This window comes from Silurus aristotelis (assembly GCF_946808225.1).
Source record: "Silurus aristotelis genome assembly, chromosome: 21".
NCBI classification, from domain to species: domain Eukaryota; kingdom Metazoa; phylum Chordata; class Actinopteri; order Siluriformes; family Siluridae; genus Silurus; species Silurus aristotelis.
Window position 1 is genome coordinate 20,639,301 of NC_139594.1, and position 18,384 is coordinate 20,657,684.

The following is an 18,384-nucleotide window of genomic DNA, read 5'->3' on the forward strand; positions in this document are numbered from 1 at the left end:
TTTCAAATAAAATTAAGCATAGAAAATATCAATTAATAAATAAAATGAAAATAACAATAAAATAACATTAAATATGTGCTCACCAGTCCAGCCATATCAGAAAACACTGATTTTTGATCTGAGTTTGCAAAGTGAAACATCATATGGTATCACTATATGTATGCTAATTTGAATTCCTTAGGTCTATTTTGTCTAACAATCACTATGAGCTGTGCGGCTCAGACTGTGGACACACCTGTACCAGTATCAGAAATTACATAAGAGAAACGGTCACCAACTGATGCTGCCTCGCACAACATAACTGTTCACCACTTCAGACTATTTTACATATTGCAGTGTTACGATTTGAAATTAAATCCAACTTAATTGGGAATTAAACAAACACAAAAGATTTTATTTATAGATAACAATTTGTTAAACTTTTGAGAGATTAAAGGAGTGCTTTTATTTTATCATTTTCATGTTTGAAGATAAAACACTTTTGTAGGAAGATTGTAGGAATTATTTTGCCTTAAAATGTATAAACAAAATACAAACAATAATAATAATAAAAACTTCAATCATAATATTCAAATTTTGTTCTTTAATTTAATTCTTATTATAAGCACTGTGTGATCTGTACACAATATTACCTGTACCAAACACACACTTACACACAGGTGTGTCTCTACATGTTTCTCTTCCTCCTAGTTCCTTTCTCTCTCTTCATTTTATCCCGTTCCTGCTCACTGCAATAAAGAACACAGATTAGTCAGATTCCCAACAGGTGTGTGATTCTTTCAACTCCACGCTCCATTCACAAACTGTCACTCGTCCACGCCCCCGCTACAACACATATTGATTTCAACAATAGAGAAAATTCATCAAACCATACAACAGAAAGTGAAATGTTCTTATTTTTTGCTCTACACTGACCCGAACCTGCTTAAAGATTTTAAAATGTCAAAAATCCTTATCAGACTTAAAATTTTACTGGATTCACATGAGTTTGGTTTTATAACAGTCCAAAAAAAAAACGGTAAACACAAACCAGTTGTTACGGGGAACACAAATGCCATGACCTGAAACAGGTTCCACAGGTTTAAGTGTACTTATATTCATGTCATGCATGTTCCTCTTAACAAATATTGTCCAAACACACATATTTCTCCTCTAGGTTTGTTTGTTTTCATATTATCTTTAACTCCCATCCGCATTTCATTACAATCTTGGAAAGCCTATAGTTTGCCCCTAAATTCTGATTCTTTTTCATTTTTTTCTAAGGCTTCTTTTAACATGGGTGAGTAAAACTTCATTTCAATCCCTGAGTCTCACAAAAATCTTCTCATTCTTTACACTAAAGATTTAAAGAAGACTGGTTGCTCACCAACCCTCCTGTTGCTAAGAAGGTGTATGGATTTACACAGATCCTTGTTCCTTCTTCTCAAGGGAATCAAATGTTTCCATTCCCAACATTGTCCAGGTGCACACAGTCTACTCAGTGGCCCTGTAATGTTAACAAAAACAAATCATTCCGATCCCTGAGGGGAAAAAAAAATGTCGGAATTCCCAGAAATTTTGTTTACGTAACTTAATTAACTTTAAATAGATAAGACTTCAGTGTCCACTGAATCAACGTTCTGTTACACTCTAGATAATGGAGCTCCCCTTAAAACCAAAATGACCAGGGAGATAAAATGAGCACAGTGGTATAATGATCATACAATCGGAAATTAGAACGTAAATGGCATCAAAACAAATTGACAGTATTTTGAAATAGCATGGATGGAGAATCTCCTGAGTTCTAGAAAACCCTCATACATGCAAACCATCAATATATAGTAATGACTGAATTAACTTTTTTCAATAATAAAACATGAAAACATCAAACAAAAAACCCAAACGATTAAAATAAATCCAATTTTATAAATAACCCTGTAGACAGCAGTGTAATTATAACAGACAATCAATTACAAAATTGTACTCTTATTTGAGAGAATGACTTCATTTCATTTATTTCCTAATTAAAATCATCAAGCTGCATTCTCAATCCCTCGTCTACAAGTTTCTTCAAACAGATAATTCCAGAGATAATTGAACCTGTTTGAAATGGATAAACTCTTCCATTAGCACTGGTTATGTACCTAAATCCTTCAAACTGCAGTTATCAAACCCCTAATTAAGAAACCTGACCTTCACCCTGTCCAACTACAGTCCAATATCAAACCTCCCCTTTATCCCCAAGATTCTAGAAAAGGTTGTAGCACACTGAGAATCTACTGAGGAATAACATTTATTAAATGTATCAGTCAGGATTTCGGCCTCATCATAGCACAGAGACGGCACTAGTTAAGGTGGTAAATGACCTGTTATTGGCCTCTGATCAGGGTTTTGTCTCTTTACTTGTTTTGCTCGACCTCAGTGCAGCTTTTGACACCATTGATCATAATCTCCATCTTGCTGAACTGGAGAATGTTGTTGGAATAAAGGGAACAGCTCTCTCCTGGTTCAGGTCTTAAATGGACATTCGGTGCAACCCAGATGAGGATGGGTTCCCTCTTGAGTCTGGTTTCTCTCAGGGTTTCTTCCTTATGCCATCTCGGGGAGTTTTTCCTTGCCACAGTTGCTCATCAGGGACAAACGTACTTACAAAGAACCACATTAACCACATTAATCACCACATTATCTGTGTAAAGCTGCTTTGAGACAATGTTCATTGTTAAAAGCGCTATACAAATAAAAATGAATTGAATTGAATTGAATTTGACTTATTTGACAGTTTGTTGTTGTAAATGGTGAGTTCTCCACACTCTCTGAGGTAAAGTTTGGTGTTTCACAAGGATCTGTCTTAGGCCCACTGCTTTTCTCTTTATATCTGCTGCCTCTGGGTGAAATTATACATAAACATGATATTCGCTTCCATTGCTATGCTGTTGATACACATCTGTATATTTCAGCAAAGCCAGATGAGAGAGATCAGCTTTTGTTAGATCCATATTAGACTACTGTAACTTCTTTACTGTCTGGATGTTCTAATAATTGCACAAATATACTTCGGTTAGTCAAGAATTACTGAATAAGACAGGGCTGATGTGGTAAAATTTTCTGGTTCTGCCTAAATCTTGGAAATCAAGCATTCCATAACACTGCAGAATAATGGTGTAGCAGGTAACCTCAATGCCTCATAGCTCCAGGGCCCCATCTTCAACCTGAACTCAGGTTTACTGTTAATGTTAAGTTTTTGTGAACATTCTTCTTGTACACGTGGGTTTCCTCTTGAAATGACATCTCAATTAATTAATGGGAATGAAGTTATTTGAAATTGAGTTGACTCATCTGCTCATCTGATCACATTAATCATCTTACAAAAATATATCACAAGCAGAATTGTATAATTTTATAGTTAATTTTATATGCTCATGGGTCTACTACAATGGCCGTTTTACACTTTTAGTCAGACTGGGGCCAAGCTTTCATGGATCTGTGTGCGGAATGTGTGGGAACCCAATGATAATGTTTTTGGCAACATTTGTATATAAAATATCAGTAGCTCAAGGTACCAAATTCTTTTTAAAGAATGATAAAAATCCTATGTCCTGTTTTGATGTGGTGTTAATCATTGAGACCTTTCTTTGTTCTGGCACCAAGGTGGTGGAAAAAACTACCCCTAGATGTCTGAACAGCTGAGCCACTGGTGAGTTCAAAAGGTGAAGACATTCCTCTTTCTGAAACACAAACTAGCACTTATCTTTCCTGTTTGTTTCATGTATTCATGTATTAAACAAAAAGAATAATTTAATTAAATATAAATGTATTTCTATAGCACTGCTTTGTTTCAAAGTAGCTTTACACGATGTAAGGATTATAGAATAATGTTCACTTATATTTAACTCAATGTGTATTTATCCCTTATGAGCAGCCTGGGGCAACTGTGGTGAAGAAAAAAAACTCCCTTTGACAGTATGAGGAAGAAACCTTGTAAGAAACTAGACTCTAAAGCAAACCCATCCATACCTAAGGGTCATCAAGAGTGTGAAAATAAATCCTCAAAAAAAACCTTGTTGAGTGTGAAATAGAAGTAGTGTGATTGAGTAATGTCCTTTCTACAGTCTTACGATAGTCAGTTGGAGTTGTGAAACCAGGAGCTCCTGAGCAACTCTTAAATTAGCTCGATGCCTGGTTTCATTATACAGTGGATATTTAAGAAAAAAAGGGTACAAACCCCTGTTAAAATTCCAATGTGACAGAGAAGAAATTTCAGAACTTTCTTCACCTTTATTGTGACACATAACTTGAACAACTCAGTTAAAAAACAAACAGAAATCTTTTTGGGGTAAAAGCTCTCAAAAATGGGGATTTGGCTATGTTTAGAATTAAGCAATCACATTCAAGCTCATGTTGAATAGGAGTCAGTACACACCTGCCATCATTTAAAGTGCCTCTGATTAACCGCAAATAAAGTTCAGCTGTTCTACTAGGCGTTTCCTTTCTTTGCAAGCTATATTTTCTTTGTTACATCTTACAGCAAAAGTCATGGTCCACAGAGAGCTTTTAAAGCATCAGAAGGATCTCACTGTAATTAGATATCTGTCAGGAGAAGGGTACAATAGAATTTCCATGGTATTAGATGTACGGGAGTAAAGGCAATGCCTCAGCCCTTGATCCATGCGTCAAAGACCTGGCTTTCCTGGATGACAACACCACCATGGACATGATATTTATGAATCCAACAGCAGAGGTGTTGAAGATGAATGAAAAGACTCAAACACTCTCTCCCCCTCTCTCATGTTTCTTTTTGGTTCTTTTATTTACCTGTGTCTTAAATTATGTCTAGTGTCAACTGTCAAACCAAACAATAGGTAACTATGTTTCAGTTTGGAGAAATCTGACCTATTTCTCAGGATTAACTTAAGAATTACTTCCTCAAGTGTTTGTTCTTTGTTGCAGAGAGTCAAAATATGGACCAAACAACAGGGAATAAACTTCACTTTAAACAGATGTGATGCATGTTTGGTGGTCGATTGTGCTTAAATATGTCAGTGTTATTGAATTGTCCATATGTACAAATAGTCCATAGATACAGTATCTGCAGTTCTATCTGTGTGTGTGTGTGTGTGTGTGTGTGTGTGTGTGTGTGTGTGTGTGTGTGTGTGTGTGTGTGTGTGTGTGTGTGTGTGTGTGTGTGTAGTGGTCACTCCAAGTCTAACTGAAGTCAAAAACCATGTGTTTTGTTTTCTTTCTTAGACAGCAATTAATCTTGTAGTGAGATTGTAAATCTAACACAACGTGTTAAAACTGATTTAAACACTACTTAAACCACAATTTGATTCACAGAAAATGGAAAAGATTAACCTCTGCAGAGAAACAGAGAAAAATAATCTTCTGATTCACATGACCAGATTTTTTTTTATCTGATTTTAAATAGAGAATCTAGAAGTGTTTAAATATGCAGGCAAAACTATAAGCGGTTACTTCATGGCAGGGATGATCGACTTCACAGTAACAGTAAAATAATTATTATAGATGAATATGATGACTTTAATAAAATCTGGAAATCATCTTTTACAATCTCAAACAAATATTTTCATGCTTCTTAATCTAAACTGTAAACTACTCTGAAATATAGAAGGTACCTGACCTGTGTGTGTGTGTGTGTGTGTGTGTGTGTGTGTGTGTGTGTGTGTGTGTGTGTGTGTGATTGTACGGATCTTAAAAAAAAAAACCCATCAAACAACTAAAAAAAAGAGACGAGACACATCCGTAGTTACTGTGAATGTATGGAAAGAGTTTAAAGTAACTTCTGCAATCACTGATTATCGTAAGATCATCTTAATAGAAATACAAAAAAAACAAAATATATGAATTAAAATAACAAATTGTACAGTTGTAAAATTTTTTAGTTAAAGCCATGGAATATTGCCAGACTGCAGTGTGCTTCCTGTTGAAGAGAACATTTGCATGTAACTTTACAACATCCTGTCCAACCAGTGACTGATCATCGAGTTAGCCCAGAACAATTATCACAAATGTATTGTGTAAAATATAATTGGCAAAAAAACAAGGAAATTAATATTTGACTTGCCCAAGAACTGGTTTGGGACATTTCTAAAAGTTGAAGTAAGTTATGTTCCACCCACTTAAAAAAGTACATATATAGAATGATGCTGAGTAAAAGGAAATTGCTGCAGAAGGTACATGTAGATTTGGGGAGTGATCAGTAATCACACAGAGAGAGAGAGAGAGAGAGAGAGAGAGAGAGAGAGAGAGAGAGAGAGAGAGAGAGAGAGTACATCTTTCTGAGGTTGCTCTGCAGTAGCTTCTCAGGTAAGAAGAAAAAAAAAGAGATTATATTAAGCATGTTGTACACAAAATATTAAAAATCTATTTATATGAATGAAAAACACAAATGTAATCACAGTGATGAAAAATACATTTCCATAAGAAAAGTGTGAAGATTTAAAAATAATGTATTTGTAATGTTTTGCTTTGATGTTTTAACCAGTTATACACAATGATGCGTCTGATTCCACTGTGTGTGCTGATCATCCATGGTAAGTTTTGGACTACTGAACTACAGGTTGTCCCAAAATGCTCCATATGCAGGAAAAATTTACATTATTTAGCATAATAAAAATAACATTGTTTACAAAACTTTCTCTAGATTTCCTCCCTTTCACACCCAGTCAAGTTTACTTCCTGTCAAAGAATGACTTATGAACATTTGTTTTTTGTCAAAAGTATTCTTAAAGGCTTTATAAGAAAAAACTTTATGAAACTTTCGAAAGACAATTTGCTAAACATAAATTTCCTGTAATGTATTGACCCCTGTGGGACTTTTTTGAAAGACTCGAATTGTTATAAAGGACAAAATTTGCAATTAGTGAAGATTATTTCTAATGACAACTTTTTGTTTATATGTCTAAAACTGGTAAAATATGATCTCTATTACAGTGGGACTAACCACAGGACAAACAACAGGTAAATAAACTTTAATTTTACACAGGTTTTTTTGGAGTATTCATTTCATTAATTAATTACTATTTTGTCATGTTTTGTAGTCAAGGTATTAAATTGTTCATCTGTATGTGTCAATAGTATTCAGTATTGTGAAAAGTATTGAATCTGACATATTTTATAAGTGAGACAAACCATGTATCAAACAGGTATAGCAGATAACATTTGGAAAGATAAGACACATTATTCAGCATTGTTTAAATAAAAAAAATCATCAAATGTTTTGTGGGTATTAAGTGACAATTTTCCATATGTATTTTTTCTTTTCTTTTTTATTTTTTTGCAGTGGGGCAAACGTTCAACCAAACAGGTAAATAAAAGTAAATTTACACAGATGAGACAGTTTTGATTTAAAGAATATTTATTCAATGTCTTTTTGCCCTATATATATATATATAATTATAATAATAACATACACTGTAGATGGTTGGCAGAAAAATTAATAAATACACTAAAAGACTGAGACATAACTGAATACTAACATGATCTGAGAAATCCAGCTTTGTCAGTGGTATTAAATTGTCTGTATATATGATATTTATTTCAGCAGGACAACCTTTGAGCCAAACAACAGGTAAATATTTAATTTTTCATTAAATTTAGAAAGATTTCTGTAGTATTGACATAGGTAATGTAGGATTAAAAAGTAGCTTATTTATGCTTAAGTAAACATAACCCATAGAAAAGTGCCCATAACACTCACTAGACATGGAAAAAGGGCCCCACCCAACACAGATGAAAATCACACACAAACAGCATGATTCATTAATGAGGAAGTTTATTATAAATGCCATAAAAGAGGATGGAGAACATGTCTTCTGTGAAGCTCACCCCAAGCACAGGCCAAAAAAGGGAATGATACCTCTTCAGTGACATCTAAGACATTTAGCCTAAGCAACCTACTAAAACCATCAAAGTAATAAAGTTAAGAATATATTTAAAAAATACTAATGAGCTTATACAAAGTAAAAAAAATTGCTTACAAAATAATAATATAGAATAATCTATGAAATAAGGAAAAAGCAAAGTACTCGCGCATTATCAAATTGCACAAGCAAGCACTGTCCACCAAGCGAAGTAAAATAATGAAGTGAAACAGTGGTATACCTCCCACTTTTTGTTGACCAACCCATTAGAAGAATCTTGAAGACAATGGTAATCAGAATTTACCTTTTGAATGTTGGAATATTTAAATGTTAATGATAGTAAAAAATACTTGGGGGAAGGTTTAACGTCCAAAGATTTCCAATAATGGTAGTAACTGACGGTAACTGAGGAGGGCACAAGTTAAGGAGGGCACATGATAAGGGCCAAAATGTATATAAACAGGAGGAAATGCCAGGTGTGGTCAGACCATCAATGTCATGACATGCAGATGCTCTCGGGTTTATGGTGTTTTTTTTTTTTTTGAGTATTCAGTTCATTAATTAATTAATTACTATTTTGTCATGTTTTGTATTGTAGTCAAGGTATTAAATTGTTCAAATATATGTGTCAATAGAATTTAGTATTGTGAAAAGTATTTAATTATTTATATATATATATATATATATATATATATATATATATATATATATATATATATATATATATATTTTTTAAGTAAGACAAACAATGAACCAAACAGGTATAGCATATAAAATTTAGAAAAATAAGACACTTTTCCCAGTATTGTCAAAAAAATAGATAAAAAATCATGAAATGTTTTGTGGGTATTTAGTGGCAATTTTCCATATGCATGTTTATTTTTTTTGTTTTGTTTTTTGCAGTGGGGCAAACGTTCAACCAAACAGGTAAATAAAAGTAAATTTACACAGATGAAACATGTCTCAGTTTTGGTTTAAAAAAATATTTATTCAATGTATTTTTGCCCTCCTGTTGGCAATAAAAAAATTCCCCTTTCCCAGTACTGTCAGAAAAAAATGAATAAATAATGTTTTGTGGGTATTTAGTGGCAATTTTCCATATGTATGTTTATTTATAATTTATTTTTTTCAACCAAACAGGTAAATAAATGTATATTTAAACAGATGAGACATGTCTCAGTTTTGATGAGATTTTATATATATATATATTCTCATCAAAACTTCGCACCGCGAAGCCCAGAAACAGAAACAGGCAGGACCTAAGGGTCCGAGGCGTCGCTCTGGGCCCAAAAAGGAGCAGGCTGACCTGAGGGTCACCCTCGCCTCCAGCAAACGGGCTGTGGTGCGGAAATCATGACGATTTTCGGTCGAGGGGGCGGTGTACTAATCACGCTATGGTGCCCCTCCCTCCCCCGCACCAGGAGACCGGGCCGTTGACTCTGCCACAGGATGTGCTTTAGAGCACGGCCGCCCTCCAGCGGGCGTCTCCCTCCGAAGACCAAAGTCTCGGTACGGATGGGGGAGTCCCGCCGTCTCTCTCTCGAGGTGTCATCAGCTGCAGGGCCCCGCCCCAGCTGATCTGAGTGGGTCAGAGGCCAGTCCCGAGGGGCTGGTTCCCCCTGAGGAACTTTCTGGCAGCTTGGAAGGGGCTGCTAGAGGTCTCCCGGTGGGTCCCGCGGACGATAGAAGGCGGTTACGCGATTCAGTTCACGTCCTCTCCTCCCTGTTTCAACGGGATGTGTCCCACCCTGGTGGGTCCCGAGCAGGCTCTGGTCCTGGAACGGGATTTGCGCACACTCCTGGTTCCCCCCTCGGTTCGAGAATCGGGCTTCTACAGCCCGTACTTCGTTGTTCCGAAGAAGGATGGTGGGTTGCGTCCCATTCTAGATCTTTGCTCCTTGAACCGCTCTCTCAAGAGGCTCAGGTTCAGGATGTTCACCCTCAAGGGGGTCATGACGCAGATCAGGTCCTGGGACTGGTTCGTCACTATAGATCTGAAGGACGCATAGAATTTAGTATTGTGAAAAGTATTTAATTATTTATATATATATATATATATATATATATATATATATATATATATATATATATATATATATATATATATATATTTTTTAAGTAAGACAAACAATGAACCAAACAGGTATAGCATATAAAATTTAGAAAAATAAGACACTTTTCCCAGTATTGTCTCACATCTCCATCCTTCCTGCACACAGGAGGTTTCTGAGGTCTGCTTTCGGGGGCGTAGCATACCAATATCAGGTCCTCCCGTTCGGTCTGGCACTCTCGCCCCGCACCTTCACGAAGTGCGTCGATGCAGCACTGGCCCCGCTGCGGCTCCAGGGCATCCGCATTTTGAATTACATCGACGATTGGTTGATCCTGGCTCATTCGGAGAGCCAGGCGATTCGGCATCGAGGTGCCGTCCTCGCCCACATGCAGGTGCTTGGGTTTCAAATCAATCAAATCAAATCAAATTTTATTCATCACATACACATACATACAGGGTATGACATGCAGTGAAATGCTTTATACGACGGTCCGGCATGAGGGAATAGGATGGGGGGAAAAAGAAAAGATAAATAAGTATGAGGTATAAAAGAAGTATATCAAATAATAAAATAAAATAAAATATAGAATATAAAGATATAAAAGATATACAAAGATCTATAAATGTGAATATACAAAAAATGGCAGTAAACAATGTGTAACAGAGTGTAAACAGTAGACAATTTCAGTGGTGGGTTGTCCATAAAGTGTCCGTGTGCGGTATGGTGTGGTGTAAAGATCCGTAAAGTGTCCATGTGCGGTATGGTGTGGTGTAAAGATCCGTAAAGTGTCCGTGTGCGGTATGGTGTGGTGTAAAGATCCGTAAAGTGTCCGTGTGCGGTATGGTGTGGTGTAAAGATCCGTAAAGTGTCCGTGTGCGGTATGGTGTGGTGTAAAGGTATGGTGTGGTGTCGATGCAGCGTCTCGTTCCCTCGGGGAACTAGGGTTACGTCCGTAACCTAGAGACGTATTCAGTTTTGTCAGTGGTATTAAATTGTCTATATGTATGATCTTTATTTCAACAGGACGACCTTTGAGCCAACCAACAGGTAAATATATTTAAATCTAGACAGATATGAGACTTTTGTCAGTATTGATTTACTAATTATTTCATAGTGTTTTTTTTTTTTGTTTTTTTTGTCAATGATAAAATATTGATACAAAATTTTGTTATTGGTGTTAAATTCTGTCAGTAGTATGGATTGTGAATATATTTGGACATATATGACATATTTCTGAGGATTGATTTAAAAAAATTCTCTTTGTTTTTTTTGTGGCCAGTGCTGTTAAATTGTGTTAATAGTATACAGCTGTTTAAACAGTATCCAGAATTATCCAAGCCAAACAACCTGTATATACATTTACCTTTACACCTTTATACCTTTTTAAATGTGTTCTGGTCAGTCATATTTAATTGTGTCTGACTTATTCAGCATTGTCAGTGCTATAAAATCAAACCACACAATAGGTAAATACTTTTTACTTTTGACAGATAAAAGACATTTCTCAGTATTGATTTAGGATATATTTTATTAAGTGCTTTGTCATTATTGGTGCCAAATTGTGTCAATGGTGTAAACTTGTCAATAGTATAAAATTCTCAGTGTATGTCGTTTATTGAGATTAGACAACTGTCGGATGAAACAGATAAATACATTTCAGCTTGGAAAAGGTTTCCCCGTTTTAATGAACTATTTATTAACCAATTTGAGAACTATTGTATTTTGTAGTCAATTGTATTTAACACTGAAAACTCAATTTAAAGTTTATTTTTTTTCTTTCACATCAGCTAAACTATTGCACTTATGACATTTTAAATGATTTACTTGTGCATGGATAAAATTAAGCTAAATCTGAGACACCAGTTTAATTAACAAACCCACACTGTGCAGTATATCGTACTTAGTATGATGGGGACTGACTGACTGTGTGTGTGTGTGTGTGTGTGTGTGTGTGTGTGTGTGTGTGTGTGTGTGTGTGGAGCTGAGAGATGGCGTGGCAGGCTGTCCACTGACAGCATTGCAATGTATTTCAGATGAATGTTTATAAATTTGTTTAGTCAAGGTAAATCTTCATACCGTAAATTGCCTAGATTATTGCATTAAAACAAAAAGTACATCAATGTTTCTCCTGAAAACAATATGACTGTGTTTCCAAACTGAATACTATGCATTGTATATTTTTATTGTTATAGTTATATTACTATATTACATTTTTATTATATTTTAACAATTAATAATTTTTTTTACATAAGTGACTGAAATGCAAATGTTTCTTATATTAAGTTGCAACGCTTGATTACAATTAAATAGTGCTTTCTCTTGAACCAATCACAAACAACCCATTGTTAAATATGCCATCCGCCCAAAATTCCCAATAATTATACAGAGCTCAGCCATAACACTGAACTACTGTGTAAGTACTCTGTCCACTCTGCAGTTATGCAGTAAGTTGGGATACACTGTGTGTTCTGACAAATCTTTATCAAAGACATCAATAATCTTTCCACCAGTTTGAAATACATTACAAGGATACTTTGGGTACAAAGGTAGTATGGTAGAAATCATTAAGTAGCCTCAAGAATAAGAAACTTTGGATGCAAACTTCAGAATGTAATTACTGAAAATTATTTAAGTGAGGATAAAATAGATCTGGTCACAATATTGTAGGCTGTGCCACTTATCTGGAGAAGTAAATAAAATGATGTATTTGTAAATTCTTGCTGTTTTAATACACTGCATATCTGTTCTGCTATGTCTTAGGACCCTTCTACCCATTTGGAACTGGAGACATAGTAAATAGCCGGATAGATGATGGAAGTTCATCTGTTATCACTCTTCAGCAACCATTTATATATTTTGGAACCACATACAACCAAATGTTTGTAAGCAAAACTTCAATCAAAGGTTATCCCAGTGTATTACAGAACAGTTTATATAAAATAAATGTCATCTGTATTCTGAATTATAATGGTCATGTGGACCCAGTAGTGCTGTAGCAGAGCCAATAACTGTATATTTAAAAAGTACACTGGACCACCACCATGAATTCTTACCGTTTATAACAGATATTATTTTGCATTTAACACATTAAATTATTATTTATGACCGCTCAGTCTCTTCCTACGGCATTGTCAAGGGTCTACTGCATTACAAAATACATTGCAAGAGTGATGGCAGCTTAGTGGTTAAGGCATTGGATATAAAGGTTATAAGTGTAAGTCACACCAAGCTGCCACTTCTGGCCCCCTGAGCATGGCCCCTTAACCACATAGCTGCTCAATTGTATGAACACAATAAATGTGCGTCACTCTGTGTACGAGCATTTGCCAAACACTGTGAATGTAAATTCACATAAATTACAAATCCACATACATACATGAACAAAAGACAAAAAATACAATTGAGATTATTTAAATTAAAAGTAAAAACTAACTAAAATTATACAATGCGACATTGCACACATTTTACCTGTTATTTTTTGCGGTGATTTTACTGTAGGTGAAAAAGTTGTGTGAAAAACAGAAGCTAATTGTATTTTTCCTATAGGTAAACAACAATGGACACTTAACCTTTAATCAAGCCTTGAGCAGTTTCACTCCCTACAGTTTCCCGGCACATGGTGGACCAGACTTAATTGCTCCATTTTGGACTGACCTTAATAACAATTTAAATGGTGTCATCTCATACAATCAGTTTACTTCTGGCAATGTTCTCACTCAAGCTACTCAAGACATCAGTCGCTATTTCCCTCAGCTGAGTTTCAATGCTACATGGGTTTTTGTTGCAACATGGGATCGAGTACCATATTTTTCATCTACTGGCATGGTAAGATGAACTTTGTAGCTTCTTTATTAGAAGGAACACCATTCATTATTTCCTAACAAATAAAAAGAATTAAATTCACACAAAGTCAATTGCCCAATGTACATTTTGTGAGAACATAAAGAAATATTTGATTGTTTCAGGAAACATCTTTCCAAGTAGTTTTGATTTCCAATGGCCATTTTTCCTTCATTTTGATGAACTATGGTGTGATTGCTCCAACAACCCAGAGCGTGCAGGTACAAATGATTTAGAGAAATAATCCATTTATTTATTTTAACCAGTGACGTTGACAAAATTATAGTTAATAAATGCATTTTCTTAATTATTTTTATCAGGCTGGTTATGACACAGCTGACTCCAGCTACTTTTTCTCAATTCCTGGGTCATTTCAATACAACTACACAAGTTTTTCCTACAGCAGCAATGTGAATGTCCCAGGACGATGGGCTTTTCGTGTAGATCATGGATCACAAACCTGTCAGTTTAATGGTAATGTCAGGACAAAATACATTTAGTTGTCATATTTAGTTCTTATCTATGTTTACAGATCAGAAATAATCCTAATAAACTTTTTTTTATTCAACCAGGTAATATAGTGCCACAAGGTACTGTATTCTGGACAGATAACTCTTGCCAGCAGAAATGCACTTGCACTCGGTCGGGTCTCCGGTGCGTCTCAGAGCCATGTACGTTTTCACAAGCTTGCCGTCCGGCTGCTTTCCAGTATAGCTGCCAAAACGTACAACGCCGAACCTGCACTATTTCTGGTGATCCGCATTACTACACCTTTGATAATCAAATCTTCCACTTTCAAGGAACTTGCACATACATCTTGTCTGAGGTTTGAAAGAATTTATTTTTGTGGGATTTTATTTTAGAGTAATTCAATGTGGGCTGTGGAAATATCTAAATATTATTTTTTTTGAAGGCCTGTGGCAGCGGCTTGCCATACTACCGCATTGAAGGAAAAAACGAACATCGGAGTAGTACACATGTGTCATGGACACGCCTGGTCAGGGTATTTGTGTATGAGGAGCAACTGGAATTAGTAAAAGATCATCCATATGAGGCCAAGGTCGATTTCACTACAATTCTTTAATATAATTTGTATTATTATTATTATTAGCTGTTTTTTTTTTTTTTTTTCATTGTGTCTCATTAGGTGAATGGAACCTTTGCAGCAACACCATTCAGCCTGAACAATGGCTCTATCCAAGTCTACCGGTCAGGCTTTTCAATTGTAATCAGTACAGCATTTGGATTGGTTGTTACATATGATGCATTTTCCTATGTAACCATCAATGTACCTTATGAATACCAAAATTCCACATGTGGACTGTGTGGTAACTTTAACCACCAACCAGCGGATGACTATATTTCACCTTCAGGAGAAGTCCTGGGCTCAGACTTGGAATTTGGAAATTCCTGGAAGGTACAGGGAGACACAGATCCTAGCTGCGATTATATTCAGTGCTCAGGTCTTGCATGTGCAGGTTGTACCACATACCAGAGTAGCCTTTACAGTAACTCAGACCACTGTGGTATCTTGGCAGCTGCCAGTGGCCCATTTGCAAATTGCCACTCCACTCTGTCACCACAGACATTTCTAGACAGCTGTGTCTATGATCTATGTGTCGGAGGTGGATACCAACCAATTCTTTGTCAAGCAATCAGTGTTTATGCTGCTCAATGCCAGCAGCAAGGCATACAGCTGGGTCAATGGAGAAGAATGGGATTCTGTGGTAAGTAAAATATTAAAAAATAGTCATACTTGCTCCGAGAATGTTTTGTTAAAGCATAAAATAATACTCTTTTACTACAATCTACTTTCAGAAATACCATGTCCAGAGCACAGTCACTATGAGTTTCAGGGAACAAGCTGCCCAGCAACGTGCAGTAACCCCTTTTCACCTTTAAACTGCACCTTACCAAACCAGGAAAGCTGTATCTGTGATGCAGGCTATGTCTTAAGCGGTGGTGAATGTGTTCCTCAAAGTAACTGTGGCTGCACTTTAGAAGGACTTTACTATGCTGATGGTCAATCAGTGGTATTGGACAATGACTGTGGTAGGATATGTACCTGTAGAAACAGTGTTATGACCTGTCAACATCATCAGTGTGGTTCACAGGAGGTGTGTACCATCAATAATGGTGTAAGAGGCTGCAGACCTACCAGTTATTCCACCTGTTGGGTTGACCGACTAGGCTCATATCACACCTTTGATGGGGTGGCTTTCACTTATCCAGGAGCCTGTGAACTCACACTCACAAGAGTTATGGGATCTTCCACAAGACCTCATTTTTCAGTTAACCTGCAGAGAGTCCCCATGGGCCCCGTTGGCTTTTCTAAGATCGTGAAGTTTGAGGCAGAGGGATTTCAGATTTCTATAGACATTGGGGAAGGTGGAAATATACAGGTTAGTTATTCATTTACAGAAATAAGATCAATCAGCAGACCTTTGACAATTTATGAGTTAATTTGAAAAACATATTGCTTTCCCTTTCAGGTTGATGGACACCTGGTTGCTCTACCATACAGTGTTGGTGCTGGTCAAATCCGTATCTACCATGGCAGTGTAGATAGTATAATTATGGAAACATCATTTGGGGTAACTGTGAGATCCGATTGGTCACATCTAATTAGAATTACAGCACCCAACACCTACAGTGGGGCACTTGCTGGTCTGTGTGGAAATTACAATAGAAACCAAGGAGATGAGTTTTACAGCCCAGATGGAGTTTTGTTAAACAATACACAGGAGTTTGCGGATAGCTGGAGAAATGGTTCTCTTTCAACCTTCTGCATAGGATCAGATGTCATCTCACCAGTACATAACAGCAGCGAGTTCATAGAGTATTGTAGTATCATAACCTCTACAAACGGGCCGTTTGTTCAGTGCCACGGCAGCCTGGACCCTCAGATTTGGTTAGAACACTGCAGACACAATTTGCAACAGACACATGGTGCCAGAGAGGCCATGTGTGAGGCTCTAAGAGACTACGCTGTACTTTGCCAGCAAAATGGTATCAGTGTGGGAGAATGGAGAAATATAACCAACTGTTGTGAGTACTTGAAATAGTAGTTTATATAATAGTTTAAAATAAGGCAATAGTTAGTTTGGATAAACTTTTTATATATATATATATATATATATATATATATATCACAATTTAATTTCATTTTTTTGTCAGATTCTGCATGCCCAGCCCACAGCCACTATGAGCTATGTGGCACTTCCTGTCCTGCAGCCTGTCCAAGTCTGTCTTTTCCATTCCCTTGTACCCAACATTGCCAGGAAGGTTGCCAGTGTGATAATGGGCTACTGCTAAGTGAAGATCAGTGTGTTCCTCCTACAGACTGTGGCTGTTTTCATGAAGGTCGGTACAAACAGAGTGGAGAGCAGTTCTGGTCAGGTGAGCAGTGCCTGTTACACTGTGTATGTGATGGGACATCAGGTATTGTTCGCTGTACTCCTGCCTCTTGCCAAGAGCAGGAAATATGCCGTATCATGGACGGAGAATATGGCTGCCATGCTCAACCCAGTGCCACATGCTCAGCTTCAGGGGACCCCCACTACAGCACGTTTGATGGACATAGATTTGACTTTCAGGGCACATGCCACTATACACTGGCAACTGTATGTAATGATACTCGAGGGCTACCATATTTTCATGTCACTGCACGAAATGAAGCATGGAATGGCGGCTCAGTGTCAATCACTGTTGAAGTTTATGTCAATGTGTCGGGACACCTGGTGCACATTTCACGCGACATGTATGGCACAGCTGAGGTGAGTGAAAAAATCTACTACTAAGGAAAGCTTTTTTTAGTCTTAAAACCTACCGTTACTAAAATAAGTCTGCTAAATAGGTGATAAGTGAAAATGAACTTTTCAGCAACAAAAACAATGACAAATACGTTGACAGTTAAAACATAAATGAATTCTCCCATACTATAAAAATTAGTGTAAGATTTAACTTTCTTTCCTCCAGATTGACAGTGAAACCAGAAATCTTCCTGCCCTGCTCGACTCTGGCCGTGTGTTGGTTTATTTCAGTGGAAGAAACACATTTATTACAACTGACTTTGGTCTAAGTGTGAGTTATGATGGCTCGTGGGTGGTGCGAATCACCGTTCCAGGGAATTACAGTGGAGCCACATGTGGCCTTTGCGGTAACTTCAATGGTGACACCAGTGATGATTTCCGTTTGCGTTCTGGTACGCTGACTTCTTCTGCTTCAGAGTTTGGAGCTGACTGGAAAGAGGGCAACGACACAACATGTAATCACGGATGTGGAGACGCCTGCTCACTGTGTCCAAACCCATCTAGAGCACAGTCTCTGTGTGCACTCATAATGGACAGTCAGGGTCCTCTGAGTTTCTGTCATGCATATGTTGATCCACTTGTCTATTTTAATGACTGTGTCTTTGACCTGTGCCTCTCTCAACACTCGAATGATGTACTGTGTCGTTCCATTGAAACGTATGTCAGTGCCTGCCAGTCTGCCAACATCAGGATTTATCCCTGGAGAGAAAATACAACATGTCGTAAGTGATTTTAAAGGGAATTAAAACAGTTTGATTTAAGTCCTTAATGATGAAATTGTGTGTAAATCAAATTATATAGAAGGAATCAGTATTTTCT

At 36.8% G+C, this 18,384-nt stretch overlaps 1 protein-coding gene across 2 annotated transcripts in view; it reads left to right on the plus strand.

Annotated features, from left to right (window-relative positions):
* The first annotated feature begins 6,150 nt into the window (after positions 1-6,150).
* The window catches only part of LOC310716353 (alpha-tectorin-like), a 32,320-nt gene continuing 20,086 nt past the window's right edge, over positions 6,151-18,384 (plus strand). Inside the window, exons 1-19 of one of the 2 annotated variants that reach the window (XM_083523479.1) lie at positions 6,181-6,196; positions 6,235-6,303; positions 6,482-6,530; positions 6,931-6,957; positions 7,280-7,303; positions 7,541-7,567; positions 8,763-8,786; positions 10,937-10,960; positions 12,674-12,795; positions 13,460-13,738; positions 13,879-13,974; positions 14,074-14,227; positions 14,326-14,579; positions 14,667-14,813; positions 14,901-15,480; positions 15,572-16,155; positions 16,246-16,801; positions 16,931-17,529; positions 17,732-18,287. In XM_083523479.1, the coding sequence (XP_083379605.1) occupies positions 6,491-6,530; positions 6,931-6,957; positions 7,280-7,303; positions 7,541-7,567; positions 8,763-8,786; positions 10,937-10,960; positions 12,674-12,795; positions 13,460-13,738; positions 13,879-13,974; positions 14,074-14,227; positions 14,326-14,579; positions 14,667-14,813; positions 14,901-15,480; positions 15,572-16,155; positions 16,246-16,801; positions 16,931-17,529; positions 17,732-18,287 (4,093 nt within the window). In that variant the 5' untranslated portion in view covers positions 6,181-6,196; positions 6,235-6,303; positions 6,482-6,490. Of the gene's footprint in view, positions 6,304-6,481; positions 6,531-6,930; positions 6,958-7,279; positions 7,304-7,540; positions 7,568-8,762; positions 8,787-10,936; positions 10,961-12,673; positions 12,796-13,459; positions 13,739-13,878; positions 13,975-14,073; positions 14,228-14,325; positions 14,580-14,666; positions 14,814-14,900; positions 15,481-15,571; positions 16,156-16,245; positions 16,802-16,930; positions 17,530-17,731; positions 18,288-18,384 lie in introns of both variants that reach the window. The other variant, XM_083523480.1, reaches the window with a different exon arrangement.